This window comes from Myotis brandtii, unplaced genomic scaffold (assembly GCF_000412655.1).
Source record: "Myotis brandtii unplaced genomic scaffold, ASM41265v1 scaffold62, whole genome shotgun sequence".
NCBI classification, from domain to species: Eukaryota; Metazoa; Chordata; class Mammalia; order Chiroptera; family Vespertilionidae; genus Myotis; species Myotis brandtii.
Window position 1 is genome coordinate 2,393,481 of NW_005370366.1, and position 22,659 is coordinate 2,416,139.

The window sequence follows — 22,659 nt, forward strand, 5'->3', positions numbered from 1 at the left end:
AGTATGTAACTGTATGTAAGCACATATAATTATACTTTACATGTCTTAAAGGGATCATTTTTTCAGTACTTTTGTCTCTAGTTTTATCTCCACCGAAATGTAAAATGGTAAGACTTCCAGGAGAAAGTATAAGACAGAAAAATCTTTGTGATCTTACGTTAAGCAAAGATTTCTTAGATAAGATACAAAATGCATGGTCAGCAAAAGGAGAAGCTGATAAACTGAATGTCAACATTTAAAAATTTTGCTTTTAAAAATATGCCATTAAGACAATGAAAATATAAGCACCAACCAGGAGAAAGTACTTGTAAATCATACATCCCCTAAAGCACCTGATTATATGAAGATCTTTTACAGCAATAGTAATAGGACAAACAACCAAATTGAAAAATAACAAGATTTGCATACACACTTCAACAAAGACATCCGGAGGGCAGATAATCACATGGGAAGATGTCTAGTATCGTTAGTCACTAGGCAAGTGCGCAGTTAAACCAGTGAGGTACTACTGCCCACTTACTAAAATGGCTATAACAGGAAAGCCTGACGTTGACCCTACCAGCCTGATGAGGATGTTGGCAGTTTCTTAAAATGTTAAACATACTCTTACCATATGAACCAGCAATCCCACTTCTAGTTGTCTGTCTCAAGAGAAATGAAAACATCCATCCACGCAGACTTTATACACATGTTCAGCACCATTACTCCGAATGGCCAGGGCAAAACAGCCTCAATGCAGAGACAGGAAGCAGGTCAGAGGTTGCCTTGGCCCAGGGGTGGGAGAGGATTGCCTGCAAAGAGGCACGAGAGGCTATTTTGGAGCGGTGCAAGCACAGCTGTGAGTTTACTAAAACTCACTGAACAGCCCACTTAAAGTGGGTAAATCTTTTAAATGGTAGTGCAATCAAATTTTATTTGACAGGTTGCCATGTACAGAACCCATTGCCATTTGCTATTTAATATTGATTCTAAGAGATAGATGATATACCTGTTTTCCAGAAGAGGAAGCGGAGGACCAGTGATGTTATGTGACGTTCAGGTCTCAGAACCTGCAACTGGTAGACCAGTTGGCCACCTTCAGGTGCTCATGAATTTTATGATACATGAATTTTACTTTATTGAAATACCTCAGGGCATGTTTTAAAGAACTGCATCATGAACATCTTTCTATGTCAGGAACTATATTTGTATCATTTCTTTTTTTATTTTCTTTATTGATAAAGGTATTACATATGTGTCCTTAACTCCTCATTGCGTGCTTCTCCCCCCCACCCCCCAGCTGCTCATGCCCTCACCCCCCTGGGGTCTGTGTCCATTGGTTAGGCTTATATGCATGCATACAAGTCCTTTGGTTATCTCTCCCTTACCCCCACCTTCCCCTACCTTCTTGTATTTCTTGTTTTTCTTTCTCTATCAGCTAGCTCATCAATTCTCTTTTTAGCCAATCTCTTCTCTGTCTTTCAAATCTTTATGTCCAGTTCTAATTTCTCATCCCAAGTCATGGATCTCCAGCTAGCTGTGTGTTTGTTTTGCACTTGGAAGTTTTGACTGTTAGACTCTCAACAAAACTATACTACTTGTCACCTTCCACCTGTACCTATCTTGGCTCCAAATCAAGATCTTATCCCAATTTATCTCTTTTCCTGTGACATCACCATTTTACTTGTCATCTGAGCCAAAACTTTTAGAAGTCATCTTTACTTTCTCCTCACCAAGTCCTATCATTCTTGCTTCAAAAAGTCTATAATTTTCCCGGCCAGAGTGGCTCAGTGGTTGAGAATCGACTTATGAACCAGAAGGTTGAGGTTCGATTCTCAGTCAGGGCACATGCCTGGGGTTGCAGGCTCAATTCCCAGTAGGGGGTGTGAAGGAAACAGCCAATCAATGAATCTCTCTCATCATTGATATTTCTATCTCTCTCTCTCCCCCCACCCCTCTGAAATCAATTAAGGTATGTTTTTTTAAAAGTCTATATAATAAAAGACTAATATGCAAATTGACCAAATGGCGGAACAACTGGTCCTATGATGTACACTGACCACCAGGAGGCAGACACTCAATGCAGGAGCTGCCCCCTGGTGGTCAGTGCACTCCCACAGGGGGAATGCCACTCAGCCAGAAGCTGGGTTCAGGGCTGGTGAGCACAGTGGCAGTGGTGGCAGCCTCTCCCACTTATGTGGCAGCGCTAAGGATGTCCGACTGCCAGCTTAGGCCTGCTCCCCCTTGGACATCCCCCGAGGGCTCCCGGACTGTGAAAGGGTGCAGGCCAGGTTGAGGGACCCCCCCTAAGTGAACAAATTCCATGCACTGGGCCTCTAGTATATCTATAATTTTACATTTCTATTATCACCAATTGCTTGTATCAAAATAACTGTACCGGCCTCTTAATTGGCCTACCTAACTCAAGTTTATCCCTCCTCCAGTCTTTCTTGCATGGCACTAATTTTCCTTAAAAACTACATTAGATGAAATACATCACCTAACTTTGCTCAAAAACTTCCTTTGCTTCTGTTTTCTGCTTCTTGAACCTAGACCTCAGCTTGCATTTAAGGGCCCTCCATGTCCATCTGTACTCCCAGCATCTAGGACAGAAGTCTTCCACTTCTCACCTTCATTTATGGCATTCTGGCTTCTGAAAGGCTTTCTTCTCCTCTCTTTGTAACCGTCTTTCAAGATCTAATTCATAACTGCTGTTTTTCATGAAACCCTTCAGCTCTCAGAGCTCTAACTTTGAGCTTTGCTAATGCCAGTAGGTGGCATGATTCACTTTAACATTTTTACCATGGTCTTAACTCAGTCACAATTGTGTGTTATAATTTTGTCTGTCCAGCTAGTTTAGCGGTTCTCAACCTGTGGGTCACGACCCCTTTGGGGGTCAAATGACCCTTCCACAGGGGTCACCTAAGACCATCGGAAAACACATATATAATTACATATTGCTTTTGTGATTAATCACTATGCTTTAATTATGTTCAATTTGTAACAATGAAAATACATCCTGCATATCAGATATTTACATTACGATTCATAACAGTAGCAAAACTACAGTTATGAAGTAGCAACGAAAATAATTTTATGGTTGGGGGTCACCACAACATGAGGAACTGTATAAAGGGTCGTGGCATTAGGAAGGTTGAGAACCACTGAGCTAGTTGGTTCATTGAAAATAATCCCCAAAGAACCAGATTATGTGCTACAAATATTTATTTTTAACTCTTTTGATTCTCAGAGAGTTGTGGTTGGAGATGCCTCAGAAACTGCTCTTTTGAAATTCTCAGAGGTGGTTTTGGGTGATGTGATGGAAATTAGAAAAAGAAACCACAAAGTAGCAGAAATCCCTTTTAACTCAACCAACAAATTTCAGGTGAGTTGTTCCTCACAACTGAATTTCTGTTATCAGGAGAACGACATTTCTACATGTAAGTACTCTTAGGTTAGTACGAATTTTGAATGATACTTGACTTTAAAAATAGTCCTCTGAGATGGATGGCCTGGGTGTCTAGTAAACCCAGAACAGGTTTTCTCTTGCTGGCCTCCTTCCTCTGCCTAAGGCAGATAGAGAAAAAGAATGTTGTCAGCCCGGCTTCTCCTACCTAGAACAATCTGTCTCTATTACAGGCACATTCACTCACATCCTCACTCATTCACACGTGCCCCTGTGGGGTGACTTGCACAAATGAGGAGCAACAGCCAGAGCCCATAGGGTAAATGAAAGGTGGAGGAAGGGATAGAGCTAACTGTGTCCTCAGTCTGTGTCAGGTGCTTCATATACATTGTCTCATTGATCCTCACAGTAAGCATATGAAATGGGACTAATTAATCCCAATTTATGGGTAAGGAAACAGACTCTGAGTGTGTTAATGTCACCAGGCTCATTCCAGCATCAAAGTGGCACAACCAATTTTCACACATCTGTTTGACTCCTGAGCACAAGCTTTTTCTACCATATAAGTCAGAGGCAGAGCAGTTTTGCTCAGGCCAAATGAGGAAGCCTTGCCTTTATGAAGCCAGTGAGGAGTCTCTCTGATGACCAGCCAATGGCTTCCCAGGCCTGTCCCATAGGGATCTTCTTTCCACTCATTTCTCTGGAAGAAAATGGCTGTCCTTGCCTAGTTGTCTCCCTCATTTTAGGGGTGGCCAATCACCAAACATCCCCATCCTTCCTGTGTTTGGAAAAATGACTGTGTAGCCCAAGGTCCTGCTGCCAATGGGCTTTCCAGTAGACTCCAGAACTGAGCATAGGCATTATGATTTTGCCTTGCATTAACAATAAAGTGTATAAATAAGATAGCCATGTTTGTGTCAGAGTTTCTGGTGATTAGCCTACTATTTTGTTTGGATGGAAAAAAAACTGTTGCAAACATCTTTGTGGATAATGGGCCAATGAAGAATTGCAGTTAGCCAAACAGACAACCAACAAAAGTGTGAGATGTCAAATATTAAAGCCAGGAAATCAGATCTCTCGTTCAAAACTTTAGTGAAAATAGAATGAGTCACAATCCTAAAATAATAATAGTAATCATGTGTGCTAATTTCCACATGTATTAAATCACTCAATTTTCACCACAGCTCTGTAAGGTAGAGAGTGAGGCACAGAACTTTATCACACAGCTCTTGAGGGCTGAGCCAGGACTCACACAGACCCTGCAAAAAGTCTTTACTGGAGTAGATGAACTTCATCTACTCCAGTAAAGACTTCCTTCAGCATGTAAGAAATGAGAAAAAGCAGATCCCATGAGGCCTCATGTACTAAAAGCGGAAGGAGAAAATGGGCTAACCAGAGTTGGGACTAGAAAGAAGAGAGCGCTTGTGTGTGTTCCTGCTGACAAGGCCAAAACACCTCTTTGGATGTTGTTGGTGCCATTTGAACTTTATACTTGGGCAAAAATTAGCCATGAACAATGAGAAGTAGATGTTGTGACCTTGGAAAATTGTGAGGTTTCTGTCAACTGAAGGAAACAAAGTAGAAAGTCCACATCTTATTGGCCTTAGAATAGCAATTCGCCAAACTGAGGCTGGTCCATGAAGAGATTTTCAGTAGTTTATGACAAATTGGATTTTTAGACAATATTTTATAAAGTTTTATGTAAAGATGAATGTGTTTCATTTAAACAATTATCCTTTACATCCTACGTGATCAGGGTGGGGCCTCGAATCTGCCAGCCTGAATCAAACCCCAGCTCAGCCACCTGTTAGTGTGTGACCTTGCATGAGTCATTTAACCTTTCTGCACCTGAGTTTCCTGCATTGTAAATGGTGATAAGAACACCCACAGCCTTATGACAGTTTTGAGAATTACTTTACTATGTGAGCACTTAGGACAGCACACACTATATAAGTGTTTATTATTCCTACTTTTTAAATGTTGAAATGCTCTACCTTTGAGAAAACGATGATGATAGTAGATGGGAAGTTTGCTCTTGGTTTGGTTTTGGTTTTGATTGGTTAGTTGCTTTTTAATGTCTTTATATGACCATAAATTTAAAAAGCTGGCAAACTATGCTTGCCCTCTATTTTTTTATTGTACTCATCTCTGATATCTGAAAGTCTAAAATCAACTGATAGACCCAAAATAGTAGCATTTTTCTCATAAACTTACTCATTCTCTCTCAAATACTCCAGCTTCTTGAAATTCCTTTTGAGGGCTTAAGAGTGCCTGGTGTATAATAAGGACTATGTAAGATTTAGCCATTTATTATTATACACTTTTTCACACTTTTCCCAATTATCTTATTAGGATGAGTCCAGAAGAAGAATTACTAGTTCAAGGGCATTGGTGTTAGAATTGTGATACCTGTTACTTAACTTTTCTACTGAAAGCCTGGACGTGAGCCTGCCCACTTCCACACACCCACCATTTTCTCTAATATCCAGGTAGTAAAAACTGGATCAGTGTAGAGAGGATGAGGCACAGGAAAGCCTGTTGCTCTCATGCCTGCCTGAGCTCAGAATAGCTCAGAGGAGGTAGAGATGGGAGATGAGACGAGGTGGCTTACAACCCCTAACCCACAGGCACCCCATGCAGATCTTGTTCAAGGTAGAAGAAGATGCCATAAGCTGACAACCACATCTGGCCCCTCTAAAGCTGGGCTGTGACTAAAAGGCTGAGTCCAGATGTCTTGCATATCACTTAGCCAGAAAATGAAAAGGAGAGAACCCACCTGTAAAATTCTTCTTTACATTTCAAGGATAAGTAGCCCAATGAGAGAAAAAGTTGCTTTTCATTTTGTCATGTTGCTAGTTAAAAGGCTGGTACAATTCAGGCCCTCAGTAATAGAGACAGTGTCATGATTTACTAGCATGCTGTACTTATGTCCACTTTCTTCCCTCCCAGCTCTCCATACATAAGACAGATGACCCCATTGACAAGCGCTTCCTCATGGTGATGAAAGGGGCCCCTGAGAAGGTCTTAGAGAAGTGCAGCACCATCATGGTCAATGGCCAGGAGCAGCCTCTGAACAACAGCACAGCTGAGGCCTTCTACACTGCATACATGGAACTGGGAGGTCTAGGGGAGCGTGTTCTGGGTAAGCTCTTCGTGGCAGAACCCTTATGTGTCACCTGTTCAGTGCAAGGCTCTGTGCTGCGTCAGGGCACAAGATGAGGCAGGCTGGCCATCCAGCAGAGTAGCTGTGGCCTCCACAGGACTCACAAGAAGAAGAATGGTATACAAATTAAGAGCATATCACATGATGGCAGCAAGGAGGGTGGGGTTGCTGCTAAGCAGGAAAATCTAGGAAGGTTCAATGGAAGAATTCCATTTAAACCCAGCCTTGAATGACAATATTTGAAGGGAAGTGGGGGATAGGTTTCATGGTGGAGGGAACAACATAGGCCAAAGCCCAGAGGTAGAAATGATGGTGGGGGGGTGGGGCGGGGTGGTGAGCATTGTCAGGAAGCTGGTCAATGTGGAGTGTTGCAGGACTGAGGAGATTATGTCATCATGGGAGGTAGGGCTGCAAAGATAGACTGGAGGTCAAGGTTTGGAGTGCCTTATGTGGGTGAGGAACTGGGTTTCATTTGGCAGTCAGGACAGAGCCACTGGAGGCTTTGCAGCAAATAAGCTGGTCAGAGTCGGTGTTTTCTGAAGGATCATGCTTGGCGGCATCAGGGAGCAGACAGGCCTGGGTCTCAGGAGGAGGTGGCTGCTCTCATTCAGGTGACAGAGGATAGAAATTTGATCCAGGGCAATGGGAACATGAAGGAGATGTCAGTTACCAGAGACTTTTTTAGAGGAAGAATTGGTAAGATTTATCAAGTTATTGGAGGAGAAAGTAAGTTTTTAAAAATGTTGAATTATTTTACTTAGTGATTATGGGCAAATATTACCAGTAACAGAAATAGGGGATATTAGAGGTAGAAGGAACTATAGAAATACATTGTGGCAGGAACCTAATTGTGGTCACTTCAGTGATATCACAAAGTCCTGTGGAGGCCACAGCTACTCTGCTGGATGGCCAACCTGTCTCATCTTGTTATGAGAATCATGGGTTGACAGAATGGCACCTCTGAACTACAGGATGATAAATTCAAGGTAACAAGTTCATGGTCAATGATAAGGCTTAATAGACATAATGAAGGTTATTGCCAGTAGAGCGGAAATCTAAAGGATATTTGAGTTTGTAAAACAAGTAAAACATATAAATGAGATGATATGCTTGAAGTATTATCAAATAGCCCACATTAGCAAGTAGCCTTTTCAGGGCAGGACTGATACTTATCTAATTAGGGTCCTTCTAAGAACCTCACATTTGACCTCTTAGAGCCTGTGCTTTACTGAAACGTGTGGGCCATGCAGTGGGCCAGGATGAGAATAAATTTAATGTGAAAGCTGATGAGAAAGTCACATGATCTTGGAAGTCCCACCAGACACAGGAATCCCTTCACCTCAACCTGTGAGAGCCAAATACCATTTGAGCCAGATACTGTCTGCGCCACTACTATTGGCCTTTCTCTCGATTAAAGACTGAACTCCATACCATTCCCCTGATCCCCAGACCCTTTCCCCCATTTGTGCAGTAGCACGTGCTGTTTTTTCGTCCTAATTGGTCTTCCCACCCCCAAGTCCTCCCTAATGCCTCTCTCAAGAGTCAGCTCACATACGACCTTCTTAGTGACTCCCCAGGTGGCTGGAGTGTAGCTCTCGTCAATAACACTCACCATGCTCCATTATGCTTATTTCTTTATGTCTCTGTCCCCACACTCAACTGGGATATCTTCAGAAGTAAAGGCTGTCCATTCTTGATTTTCATAACCCTAGAACCGTGGTCAGCAAACTGCGGCTCTCGAGCCACATGCGGCTCTTTGGCCCCTTGAGTGTGGCTCTTCCACAAAATACCACGTGCAGGCATGCACATACAGTTCGATTGAAACTTCATGGCCCATGCGCAGAAATCGGTATTTTTGTGGAAGAGCTGGTATTTTGTGGAAGAGCCACACTCAAGGGGCCAAAGAGCCGCATGTGGCTCGCGAGCTGCGGTTTGCCGAGCCGCAGTTTGCCGACCACTGCGAGAACCTAATGGGCAAATGAATTTTTTTGGATGAGCTTAAAACATGCATTATGAAATTGAAAGAATGAATTCTGATAGACTCTACTGGTAAAAGAATAAAGGACTGAGAGTGTATGAAAATGTCCTTCCTTTTCTCATGTCATTCCATGGGAGACACTGACGTCCAAATCCACACCCATTCCAGGTTTCTGTCATCTCTACCTGCCAGCAGACGAGTTTCCAGAAACCTATTCATTTGATGTCGATGCCATGAACTTTCCCATGTCCGATTTCTGTTTTGTGGGGCTCTTGTCAATGATTGATCCCCCTCGGTCCACTGTCCCGGATGCAATCACCAAATGTCGGAGTGCGGGGATCAAGGTGGGAGTTATCTTCCTGACTTAAGAAGTCTTCCATGGCCCTGGCTGGTGAGGGTCTTGGGTTCAATTCCCGATCAAGGGTACATGGGTTGCAGGTTTGACCCCTAGCCATTGGGGTGTGTGCGGGAGGCAACCAATTGATATCTCTTTTGCACCGATATTTCTCTCTCTCTCTCTCTCTCTCTCTCTCTTTCTCCCACTTCCACTCTCTCTAAAAATCAATGGAAAAATATCCTTGGGTGAGAAATAACAAAACTAAACAAAAGAAGTCCTCCATGTATGTTGTGTCCCTTTCTAAGGACATTTGTCAGAAGAGATAGTATTTAGGTCTCTTCAAGTAAATACCATAATCCCCCCACCCCCCGCCTTTTTTTGGAGAAAGAGGAAGGGGAAGGGAGAGGGAGAGGGAGAAGGAAAGAGAGAAAGAGACAGAGAGAGAGAGAAACACCTATTGGTTGCTTCCCACAAGCATCCCAACCAGAAATCGAACCAGCAAACTGGGTATGTGACCTGATCCGGAATCGAACCCGGACCTTTCAGTGCATGGGATGACAACCAGCTAAGCCACACTGCCCAAGGCTTTAATTCCTTTTTAAAAATCTCTACTTTCACTACATTAAGCTTTCAGTAACTGCAAATAAAAGCAAAATGATTATGTCTGTGTGAAATAAAGCACAATCATAACTGCAGTGAGAAGAAAGCTAACTCCCTGTGCCATGAAGTAGCCATATTTTGCCCTAGATGATACTAGACAATAAAAGATTTTATTATAAACTCTTGAGGTTCAGCCTCAGCAATCCAGTTGCCTTCATGATATCTAAACCAAAATCTTCATTCCACTACCATGTTAATATCAAGATTGTTGAAGCCACATGAGGCTGTCCCAGGTAGACAGCTACCAGCTTTCACAAATACAGCAACATCAAAGGGAAAGGGCTTCCTCTAATCAGAGGAGAAATGCAAGAAGCTTAGAAGCAACGATAGATCCAGTGGGATCAGTGTGTCTTTCACAGACAGTTGTGTCTTTGATCTAAGATCAAGAACTATCCGTAAGAGCAGACCACAGTCAATGCTAACCATGTTCTACTAAATCATGGTAGAGCAGGTGATACGGAACTGCCCCTACTCTGGCCAGGTAAGTTCCTCATTATTCCCATGCCTTTTTTCCATGTTTGTGTTCTAGGTTATTATGGTTACAGGAGATCATCCAATTACAGCCAAAGCTATTGCCAAGAGTGTAGGTATCATTTCAGCCAACAGTGAGACTGTGGAAGACATTGCAAAACGCCTCAACATTGCTGTGGAGCAAGTTAACAAACAGTAAGTAAGCATAGAACCAGTGTTGCAGAAACTCAACTTCAGTGGGACACTGTGTTATTTAGAGAAAATCCCCTTTTTGCCAAACACTCTCTCAGGGTGATGCTAGGCTGGTTTCCTCTATAACTCATATATTCATTCATTCACTCATAATTTTATTGAGTACCTACTGTGTACCACAAAAATTACCTTTGTGTGAAATTTCAAAACCCAGTAAAGTAGATCTAAAATCTTATGTGCCTAATTTAGAGTGAGAAAATCTGAAACAAAGGGTTGATATGAAATTACTTGCCAGTGATCCAGTTGTATAATCTGGAATATTAAGAACCCTCTGGGTTTTGTGCTTTTTTTTTTTTTTTTGAAAGTAAATATAAAGATTGTTTCCTGAGGAAAGACTCAGTTTTTCTTTGTGTTAATTCTTTCCACAATCAATTGTTGAGTGTCAGTTATGTACCAGGCACCTTGCAAGAAACTGGAACTATAGAAACAAACAGACGACTTTATTCCCACCCTGAGGGAGCTTTCTTTCTTTCCATCTAATTGGAGGGACAGAAAACTCAAAACTGATTGTTATGATGAGTACAATGAAGGAGACACACTGGACTGAAGAGCTAGCAGTGTGGGAAGAGTTAGCTGATAATTTAAATAACTAAAGATTCCAGGTTACACTGGGAAAACAAATGTCATTGGCTTTATTATACTTTCACGCATGTTGGGGGAAACAGGGAAAGACCAGTGAACCAATTCTGGTTTACCCAAGTATTCATGCCTTTTAGGAATACACAGCTGTCAGGTAATAAATTATCACCAGGCCAAAAAATTACTAATTAAAACAACCAAACAGAATTACAACCTTTGGGCACTACAACAGTATTTGAAGGCTAAGTGTCTTCTCCTTTGTGGAAATAACATTCATTTATGAAAACAGGGTTAGAGCTTTTGTTTATTTTTTTAAAATAATAGGATTGTACATTTTCATACAAGTCACCGCACTGAGCAAGAAAGTGGGGTAGATACTTTTGTGAATGTTTTTATTTTTTTTTAATTTTTTTTTAAAATATATTTTTATTGATTTCAGAGAGGAAGGGAGAGAGGGAGGGATAGAAACATCAATGATGAGAGAGAATCATTGATTGGCTGCTTCCTACTGGGGATTAAACTCACAACCCAGGCATGTGCCCTTGACTGGAATCGAACCCGGACCCTTCACTCCGAAGGCTGACGCTCTATCCACTGAGCCAAACCAGCTAGGGCTTGTGAATGTTTTTAATTATCCACTTTATCAGCTCTAGCTTCATGCTCAGATAATGACTTTCCCAGCTGGAGGGGGCAGGAACCACCCTTTCCTTCTTATCTTGCTTTTATATTTTCTTACCAGAATTTAGGAAGATTTGTGATTTAAGTCAAGTGCTAGAATTCCAGTTTTTAGCACCAGCATGAAAAAACAGACCTACAGAAAAAAGCTCAAAACTTTAAAAATGTAAAGAAAAAGGCATGCAGTGTTTTGTACAGAGTATTTGAGCTGAGTTTTGAAGACTGAAAAGTGGATTGTTAGTGAAGGAAAGATGAGGCAGCAAGAACTGTGCAAGCCTTTGGGCTGTGGAGAGCCTGTGGGCTTAGAACTGAAACATAGGGGACATGATATGAGGCTCAACAGCACAGGCTACACCTGGCCGTGCCAGCTTCACCTGGGGTCTGCTCTAAGCTTAATGGAAAGAAAGCCTCTAAGAATTTTAACAGGGAACAACACAATCAGATCTGGAAAATCAGAGTTTTTAGAACCTTCCTTTTAGAGTAGCAGACAATAGTTTTCCTCAAAGAAGACCTCGATATATTTTTTCCTACCTAGCTCATTGCATAGTAGATACTCTATAAATCTGAAATAAACAACAACAGGAATTGTTACCCATGTTTTGGCATAAGCTGAATTCTAGGACCCAAAACATATAAACAGGCGGTGTTTTTTTATCCTCCATTTCCTTGTTAAGTAAAACATTGCCCAGGAAGTTTCACTTCTCACCCATTCCTATCAGGAAAAGGCTACTTGGTTATTCCCTATTGGGGAAAAAAATGGACTTCTTTTTTAGCCTCAGTTTACCATCTTGAAATGGAGACCAAAGTGTCCCCAGTATTCAAAATGCCTGTCATCCCACTCAAGTATTGGATATCAAGGACATTGGATTCCCAAGTGAAATCAAAGAGGCTTTAGTCCACATCCTGCCCAGAAGGGTGTTTCAGCCAAAGATCTGACCTTTGGCTTCATCCAGTTCCTTCTGACCTTTCTAGGGATGCTAAAGCTGCGGTGGTGACTGGCACGGAGCTGAAGGACATGAGTGAGGACCAGTTGGATGAGGTTTTAACCAGCTACCCAGAGATTGTTTTTGCCCGAACATCCCCCCAGCAGAAGCTGATTATTGTGGAGGGCTGCCAGAGGCAGGTGGGTGGGCAGCAGTGCTCAAAGGACCTCCCAGTCCCTCACCGTCCTGCAGGGAACTGAAGGGCTAAGATTCAGATCCCAGGTCAAGGCTTGGTGCCTTTTCAACCTCTAGATATAGTTCCTTGCCTGTCCTCATCATCCCACATGGCCACATCTCCGGTTGACCCTCTGCCCTCCTTAGATTCCCTCCCACACGCAGCTGCACTCTCCAAAGGGCTTTCTGACAGTGAAGCATCTGGTACTATGGTCGATGTGGGTACAGAAAGATTTAAAATTTAAGACAGAGAACAAAAATGTAAAGACATAAAATATAAAATATACAGTTATCCCTCAGTATCCTTAGAGGATTAGTTCCAGGACATCCCCCCCCCCGCCCCCCCCCCCACACAAAACCAAAACCCATGAATGCTCAAGTTCCTTATATAAAATGGAGTTTTATTTGCATGTAACCTATATTTACCTATAACTGACATTTTCACATTACCTACATTTGAACAGAGGCTATATCAGGGTGTGCCCCACATCACTTCCATCAGCATAGTGTTCAGCATGTGGCAAAGTCAAGTTTCACTTTTTGGAACTTTCTGGGGTTTATTTTTTTCTGAATCTTTTTTTATCCTCAGTTGAATCTTCAGATGGGAAACCTGTGGATATGGAGCACCAATGGTATCCCTCTTGCCTGCCACACACATTGATTTTAATTATTTAAACACATCTTGTTTGGAGCTCATTATCTGTCATCTGGGATTTCCCAACTTTATCTTTTCCCCAAATCCCAAACCAGGCCCTTTGTCTCCATTCCAGTTGGCCTCCATCCTGAAGACAAAAGAAAAACAATGTTCTTGCCAGACCTGGGACCCCATAGTCCTGTTCATTCCCATTTTCGCATTGTGTCCCTGTGCCTAGGATGCAGTTGTTGCTGTGACTGGTGATGGAGTGAATGACTCTCCGGCTCTAAAGAAGGCAGATATTGGGATTGCCATGGGGATAGCAGGTTCAGATGCTGCCAAAAATGCAGCTGACATGGTCTTGCTGGATGACAACTTCGCATCCATAGTCACCGGGGTGGAGGAAGGTGCGTAGTCTTCCTCCAAGTGGTCTTCCTGAAAACTGGGGTCACTGGGAGAAGAGCCAGTCCTATAAGGAGAAACATCTTTGCCTAGGTCGCCTGATCTTTGACAACCTCAAGAAGACCATCGCGTACACCCTGACCAAGAACATCGCTGAACTGTGCCCCTTTCTGATCTATATCATTGTTGGCGTGCCCCTGCCCTTAGGTACCATCACCATCTTGTTCATCGACTTGGGCACAGACATTGTAAGTACACTATAGGGAATAGGGTCTGATAACTAACCCAGGTCATGTAAACTTCAGAGTCATTGCCTCAAGGGCAAGGAGATAAACTAAACTTTGCCATGAAGGAGCTGAAGCTCTGCATTTCTAATGAGCTCTTCCGTGTGCCAATCTGTCAAATGTTTGGAAATTAACAACACTTCACTTCATATAACAGCTTTTCAAACATGAGTTCTTCACCCTCCAAAAACATATGCCGTCCGTCAGGGTCAGCTCTCTTTTCTTTTGAGAAGATGCATCTGTCACCAAAATAGTTCCTGTGTTGCTGGGGACCCAATGGCTAAAGTGATAACCCATAGCAGCCCCTTGTTAAATAAAAGGATCTGTGATCTGGAGGCTCCTCACCTCAACACAATAAGAAGCCACAGTTATAAAGTCTCACATTGACCTACAATGCTGTCACCTAAACCCTCCCCTCTACTAGTTTGCATCTGTGTAAGGAATCTTTGTGACATTATGCACGTGTCTCTGGCTTACACAGGCAAAGGAGGAAAGGCAACAGGGAGCAGTCTGAATTCCAAGTGAGGAGAGCAGTCCTGCAAATTGCCTCCTTGCCCTCTCTTGCTTTACACAACCTCCTCATTGCAGGGAGACGAGATAGCTCTACCTCAGAGGGGAAATGGGATCACCAAGGTTACAGTCAGATCATTTTCAGGCCCTTTAGATTTGCTCATTTTTCTCCACTGCAGTGGTTCTTCCAGTGTGGCCCAGGGAACTTACTAGAAATGCAGTCTCTGGCCCTAGCCAGGACCTTGTGGATCAGAAAGTCTGTGGGAAGTGGGGAGGGGCAGTGTCTTTTAACAGGCCCTCCAGGATGGAGGACCTGGGAGAGAATCACTGTGATCCAGGGAAGGGGACAGTAGGAGAAACCTGCCGCAGAGGGGCAAAGATACTTATAACTCGCATTGTATAGAGCTGCCAGCACATGGTGATGATGGAAGGCAGATTGATTTTTAAAGCCGACTGTTCTTAAATTCTCTGTAGACAATGTACTCACCGCCCCCAACCCCTTGCCTTCACCCTGAATAGATCAGTTCCATAGCCCATGGCCACCTTCCACCATCCTCCCTGCCACCCTCCCCAGGCCCCAGACTACACCCCTACTGACATCCTGTGGGTAGAGCACAGTGTTCAAGGGGTGGGCCTCAAGACTCTCCCCTCCAGGTTCCGTCCATCGCCTTAGCTTATGAGAAAGCTGAAAGTGACATTATGAATAGGAAGCCTCGCCACAAGAAGAAGGATCGACTGGTGAACGAGCCGCTTGTCGTATACTCTTATCTGCACATAGGTATGATGAGGGCATGTCCTGTCACCCAGGGGACTACCCAGTCACAGTCAGAAGCTGTGCTTTTCCTTGTGGGGTGTGGTTGGGTGGAAGGAGGAACCATGAGAAGAATGAGGACAGGGCAGTTCTGAAGTCATTGTGGAACCTACGCCTTACTCTCATTCCCTCAGGTATCATGCAGTCCCTGGGAGCTTTTCTTGTGTATTTCACCGTGTATGCACAGGAGGGCTTTAGACCCAGCACCCTCATTAACCTCCGGGTGGAATGGGAGAAGGACTCTGTGAACAACTTGGAAGATAGCTATGGACAAGAATGGGTAAGGAGTGGTTCTGCCTTCTCCGTCCTCCTGCTCCTCCCCTCCTGTCGCTGCCCTGCTCAGGCTGACACAGAACTTAGGTTTCCCTGGATGGCTGTAGTGACACAAAGAAGGTGAACGTTTTCCAAGTTAACAGGGCTTCTGGGCCCTGAGGTGACATTGCTGTGGCCTTTGCTGGGACTCACCTCTTGTCTTGAATTTGATGCCTAGAGTTCACTTTTTAGGAAAAAGTAGCCAGTCCAACAATGACCACAGTTGGGCCAAATCAATTAAGTTAGCATCTTTTCCTGCTTGCCTGTTAGAAAATAAACAAAAAACAACTATGTTTCTTTCCAAACACGAGGAGGTGATCCGCTCTCAATCTCAGGGAGGTCGGGAGAGTAGAGCTGCATGGAAATCTCTCTGAAGCTTTCCCTGTGGGGTATCAAGGTCTCCTCTCTCTCTCTCTCTCTCTCTCTCTCTCTCTCTCTCTCTCTGTCCATTGACAGACGCGTTACCAGAGGAAATACCTAGAATGGACAGGCTACACGGCTTTCTTTATTGGCATCATGGTCCAGCAAATAGCAGATCTGATCATCAGGAAAACCCGGAGGAATTCCATCTTCCAGCAGGGTCTCTTCAGGTACTACCTGTATCCCACCTCACCTCCTGGGTGATGAGGCAGCATCCCATGAGAGGCATTGACTCTGCTGGTGCTGGGTATGTGGTCCTGGGCCAAAGGCATTCAGAATCTTCATGCTTTAATGTTTCTTGTAGAAATAAAGTCATCTGGGTGGGGATTGCTTCCCAGATTATCATCGCTCTGATTCTCTCCTATGGCCTCGGAAGCATCACAGCCCTGAATTTCACCATGCTCCGGTGAGTTCCTTCAACAGTGGGGAGGAAAAGGCCAGTCCTGCTCTGAGCTGTCACAGCCTAAATAAACATTAGGACTTGGGGAGAGTGGGGAGGTTCCCCTCAGTCTTTCAAAAGAGACAAAACAGAGCAGTTCCGTATTAGTCAGAGGCTTTGACCTGCTAGTTTTCCCGAAGAGGAAATGGGTTTCCCACACCTCACCATCCCATCTCTACCCTCATCCAACAGGTCACCTCAAAGGCAGATGCTACTTCTAGTGGTCACAATCCAGGTTAAATAAGAAACTTTCCAGTTTCATGTTGTGTGACCCAATGGATCTGTTCTTTCCAAGGAGGCAGGGGCTGGGCCCTCTCTTCAGTGCATTCAGGTTCACCTCCCTCTTCTGCTTCTAGGCCTCAGTACTGGTTTGTGGCTGTGCCCCACGCCATTCTCATCTGGGTGTACGATGAGATGCGGAAACTTTTTATCAGACTCTACCCTGGAAGTAAGTTGTGGGATGATCTTTGAGACTCTGCCTATCCACTTCCACAGACTATCCATTTATAACTCACTTTCTACCTCTGCAGGCTGGTGGGATAAGAACATGTATTATTAAGACCACCTACTTCCCAAGCCTCCCACCAGAACACCAGGACATTCCTCTCCATCTCCTGGCCACATCCGGGACATCATCAGAATACATTCAGGAGAAGCCAGAAAACTGTAGGAAAGACACTACCAGATGTTTATACTGTAAAGCAGAGATTTGACTATTTATATATGATTTTCATTTATATATACACCTCCTTATATAAAAGAATGTGAATTTCAAGGTAATGTATGTGGAAAACTGATGTATTTATATGTATACTAGAGGCCCGGTGCACGGATTCATGTACATTGAAAATTAATTAGAAGAAATATTTTAGAAGCTGGGGAGAGACTGCAGGAGGTTGGCTCCAGGGCATGCCCAGCCCATCTCGCCCAGTCCCGATTGGCCAGACCCCAGCAGCAAGCTAACCTACCAGTTGGAGCATCTGCCCCCTGGTGGTCAGTGTGCATCCTAGCAACTGGTCAAATGGTTGAACAGTCAGACACTTGGCATATTAGGCTTTTATTATATAGGATAAAGCTCACTCCCATGAAATAGTCTTAGGTAATCCAGAAATCTGCTGGGGTCTCTCTGCTCCCTAAGCTCTCATAAGATTGCTCGGACCTCCATTCCATACCATCTTAAAACTTCAATGACCTCCCAAAGATTTCTCTGAATTCCCAGAGAACTTATATTTTTATACCTGCCTTGCTCAAAAGAGGCCAGTGCAGCTGAAGGTTTGCAAGATATGGAAGTGATGGTAGGTTTACATCACAAAAACATGGACAACCTCAGTTGTGACTCTGAGATGTCCTTCTTAAAGGTTCCCAGCCACCTAGCTGCATCACCTCAACCATCCTTGGTGTTCTCCCTCCTACCAGTGTGACCGCCCCCCTCCATCCCATGCTGCCCTCCACCCCTACCACCAACTACTCCAAAACGGAACTTCAAGTTCATTTTGCATATCCTGTTCCAGATGCTCTCCTGAATCAAAGGTATTTTTATTTCCCAGGATTCATTCTCAGTAGAGAACTATTGTTGTTTAAAACAGTAATATTTATTTCTTGTAAAACAGTTGCAAAGCACCCTCCAGCACTCATTTTATATCTCTCATGTTTCATGCCTTAACTTAGATTTATTCAGGTGAGACACAGACATCCATGTTAATAGCCCCAGAAAGACCTCATTTTTAAGTAAAAGGTATTTTATAAAACCAGGTCTCATTGTGGTGTTCCAATTAATTGGAGCTTTTTTGGAATGCAGAGTATAGTTCACACCCATAAACGAGATATTTCAAATTTTTTTTGTTTGTTTCTTTCAGTCATTTTACTTTTCTATGGAAGGTCTGAAAATATAGGATTTTTTCAACTCTCCCCTCACCAGCATCACCACCCTGTAGGCTGGGTCTCTGATGGGCCCACATTTTAAAGTCAGGATTTCTATGGGAGAATACAGCTTTCCCATAGGGAGGATAGGGATCGTAGTGTTCATGGCCTTTCCATCAATGGCACACCCAGCACAAACTGGACAGAGTTCCTTTTTCATTCAGTGGCCTCTGCCCTGTCACCTCTCCTTCATTACTTATTCAGACAAAGACATTTTGCTGCAGGTGGGTCTAGGTCAGATCTTTGGACAGGGAAAGGGCAACTTAGAGTCACAGTTCTCTACCATATTCTCAGGGTCACATTTAGAAGCATGAAAGAGGTCAGGGGCCAGCATGGTAACTTTATGTAAATAGATTATAATGTGCATATTGTATGTGTATCTTTAAGTTAAAATAATATTGCCATCCTCCAGGTTTTTAATCTCTATTGTCAGCCATAGTTATCGCACAGTTAACCTGGAACTAATCTTTTATCAGTAGTTCCAGTGAAGTGGAAACCCTTCCAGGTGGCATACAGCGGTTCCCAACCTGTGGGTTGCGACCCCTTTGGCAGTCGAACGACCCTTTCACAGGGGTCGCCTAAGACCATCCTGCATATTAGATATTTACATTATGATTCATAACAGTAGCAACATTACAGTTATGAAGTAACAACGAAAATAATTTTATGGTTGGGGGTCACCACAACATGAGGAACTGTATTTAAAGGGCCAGAAGGTTGAGAACCACTGCGAGTCTCATTCCAGTCTTGGCAAGGCAGCTAATGCCAGCATGTGAAGCACTTGACTCTGTGTGTGTGTGTGTGTGTGTGTGTGTGTGTGTGTGTGCGCGCGCGGACTCTTCTGGAGGTGTTTGTAAGGGAGGTTACCTGCTGAGATTCAGACTGGGATGTGTTCAGATCAGGCCCCTGGAAAGGCCACCCCTTCCCTGACAAACTATGTTATTATCAAGAAGAGGGGAGAGAAGGTACTAAGGCAAGGACTTTTAAAATATAACATATCTGAATGCACACATGCACTTCCTTCTGACTCTACACTTACAAAGATTGTCAAATCTCCACATTCATTCACTCTGCCATCATTTCACTAGCACAGTTTAATTCTCTTAACAGAACAATAACAATAACTGATATTTAATGCCCATTGTGTCCTTGGCACTGTGATAACCTCCTAAAAGCATCTCCTTAATGCTTGTGTGAAAAATAACACAAATGGATCCATTTCAAAATGGAGTCAGAGCTGCCATCCCAGAGGAACTGCCTCGCATGTCTTACTTCCCAAACTTTTTAATGTTTAAACTGAACAAAATAACCTTTTCACTGGGCCTAAAGCAGTACTGTCTTCCAAACAAGTGTTTGCAACGCTGACAGGAAAGTAGACATTCTGAGTACAGGACTGAAAGTTAAAGACATTATTTATAACTAGAGACCCAGTGCACGAAATTCATGCACTGGTATGGTCCCTAGTGGCTGCCGGCTGCTGGCCCAGGCCTCCCACCCTTCCCCCAGCCAGTCCCGCCCCACGGTCGAACTCCTGGATGAACTCCCAGTCTAGGGGACAATTTGCATACTACGCTTTTATTATATAGGATTAGCACCACAATGTATAGCTAAAGAATAATTTAGCTTATGTTCACCTGTAGAAATCCTATCTTAACATATTAACACCAATAGAAGTTCCTTCCTCCTATTCATGTAATTATTCTCCTTCCCATTCTCATAAAAACCCTTGCCTTCACCCCTAATCAGAACACCATTTGGGTTTCTGCACTTCCCAAATAGCTATTCTTTTGGATCTCAAATAAACACTTGTTGCCTCTCCCTTTGGCCTTTCGTTTTCAGGTTAGCACTCACAACCCCATCAGTTAGTAGTCTCAGCCTTGTATTACAAATAGGGAAACAGACTTAGAAGTTAGGTGACTTGCCCAGCACTGTGGATTTCTTCTCCTCCGCTAAGTGGCTCAACTGTAGAATCTATAGGGTGGTGTGGGGAGAATTTGTACTCCCATGGAAAACTATACACTATCCAGAGCTCATCCTTCAAGGATGCTTTTAGCTCTAAGGTTAAAATAGTCCTTGTCTACAGATAAGCAAATGATCTCGCCTGGTAAGAGCTGCTCCTCCTTCTTCTGAAAAAAACAGTCCTGTTCCCTTTACACAGTAACATTTCTGGAATCCAGATAAATGCCTTGTGCTTTTCTCCTTTGGAAGGCAGCTATGCTCACCACTATACCACCAACGCCTTGCTTTTCTCCTTTGAACTGGATCTAACACCTGCCTAGTTTCATCACCTAAAGAGTCAGCTAAATACATTCTTTAACATTTGTCTATTTTACATACGTAGGAGAGTCATGAGTTTACCTTTTCTTTGAAAATTGTCCTTTCACAATGAAAAGAGAAAAAATCCACCTTTCACTCCTTTTAGGGGCACTCTTAGTCTTGGTGTGCGGCAGAATGCACGGGAGAAGGATCAGCCAGCACTCTGAGGGAGGAAAGTTTAACCTTCATTTTGCAGATCTGCTAGTCCAGGGGAATTCCGGATCCAAAGCCTGAACTGAACTCGTGGGGAGGCTCTGACCTATGTATCTCCTCCTGTGGTGGGCCCCTGAGGGTCCCCACAGCTCCGCCCAAGTCAGCTGTGGCAGGGCCCTGGGATTAGGCTCTGCAGCTCTGCCCAAGTCAGTCAGAGTGGGCAAGTAAGACTACAGTTTTAACCAGATACTGAACTAGGTAGCAAGCCCCCCATTTTCCTTTTCATTGGCACAGTTAAACATTGGCCAGCTCCAGCTGCCTACACGTGAAACTGTGCTACTGACTCCCACTTGGCTCATCCAGCCAGCTGGCTGCATCCACAGACCTGTCTTCTGGCTCTCCCTTTTGCTTTATTGATGCTTCAGTGTATACAGAACATGTGGTTTATATACATAATGTGCATTACCCAGGCACACAGAATTAGCTTTAAGTCACAGAGCCCAGAATCAGACCCAATCAATCTGACTCCAAAGTCTGTGCTCTTAACTACTATGTGATACTATCTCTCACAAATGCCCATGAAATGCAAAACTATTTATTTTAGTCTCTTCTACTTGAAGAGAGCACACTCTCCAAGAAGACTTTTCATCATGATTCTTATGTATTAACATAAAAAAGAAAACCTCAAAAGTACTTTAATGGTCTTACACAATTTTTAAAATTCCATTTCGTTTTATAGCATCTGTGGGAATTAAATGGGGACATAGGTTTACTGCTACACTTCCATTCTGTAGGAGGGTCACTGAGGCTCTGAGAAGTGAGGTCTGGATAATAAAGCACTGTGATTCCTCATACTTCACCTTGACCGACCTCTGAAAGGTGATTTTGAGTTCAACCAAAGAGCAGAGCTGGCAAAATTATGACTAATGGAGAGCTCACTTTCCATGTCTCACTCCTGCAATAACATGCTGATGCAGTCTGGCCATGAGATTTCAGAAAACATTGTCATGGGAAGGCTGCCCCTATTCCTTTACACTATTCATCTTTACAAATATAGGCTGCCCCCACTACAGTCCAAATTCTTTCCACTCATTAATCTCACCAGGAACTTGGAAGGTCACAGTTCACTTAAGAATAGGGTTAGCCCAGCCTGTGTGACTCAGTGGTTGAGCATCGACCTGCGAACCAGGAGGTCACGGATCGATTCCCTGTCAAGGCTCAATCCCCAGTGGGGGGCATGCAGGAAGTAGCCAATCAATGATTCTCTCTCATCATTGATGTTTCTGTCTCTCCCTCTCTCTCCCTCTCTGAAATCAGTAGAAAAATATATATTTTTTAAAAGATGGAGAGAGTAAAACAGAAAGTCTGAGCAAGTAGGGAGTCAGTGAGCTTCCAGCTTTGTTCATGGATCTCACTGTATGTTAGGCACTGTGGGAATCCTCTGCATGTGTTATCTCAGTGAACTCCAAGAGCAGATCTATGATGCAGGGACTATTATCATGACCATTTTGCATAAAAGGAAAAAGAGAGTCAGAAAGGGAACATTATTTACCAAGATCACATAGGTAAGAAGTGTCCATAGAGCCATGTTTGTCCGACCTAAGCCTTTCCACTTTATTGCCCTGCCCCTTTCATATGCAGGCCTACATCCTTTTTCATCTCCTTGGTAAACAGCATCCTGGGTAAGAGAGTCCCAGGCCATGTGCATAGTATTTCCTTAATCTGGAGCTAACAACAACAAATGAAGCTCTTTGACCCACTGCTACCAAAACAGTTGGACCATGTCATTCCCCTGCTTCAT

At 43.4% G+C, this 22,659-nt stretch overlaps 1 protein-coding gene across 5 annotated transcripts in view; it reads left to right on the forward strand.

Moving 5' to 3' along the window:
* Positions 1–17,249, forward strand: part of ATP12A (ATPase, H+/K+ transporting, nongastric, alpha polypeptide) — a 29,713-nt gene extending 12,464 nt beyond the window's left edge. For 2 of the 5 annotated variants that reach the window (XM_005880016.2, XM_014528170.1), the window contains 13 exons: positions 3,230–3,364; positions 6,335–6,527; positions 8,695–8,870; positions 10,053–10,189; positions 12,473–12,623; positions 13,530–13,698; positions 13,787–13,941; positions 15,142–15,265; positions 15,433–15,578; positions 16,067–16,200; positions 16,335–16,436; positions 16,826–16,917; positions 17,000–17,249. In XM_005880016.2, the coding sequence (XP_005880078.1) occupies positions 3,230–3,364; positions 6,335–6,527; positions 8,695–8,870; positions 10,053–10,189; positions 12,473–12,623; positions 13,530–13,698; positions 13,787–13,941; positions 15,142–15,265; positions 15,433–15,578; positions 16,067–16,200; positions 16,335–16,436; positions 16,826–16,917; positions 17,000–17,028 (1,743 nt within the window). In that variant the 3' untranslated portion in view covers positions 17,029–17,249. The other 3 variants (XM_014528169.1, XM_014528171.1, XM_014528172.1) reach the window with 3 other exon arrangements.
* The last annotated feature ends 5,410 nt before the right edge of the window (positions 17,250–22,659 follow it).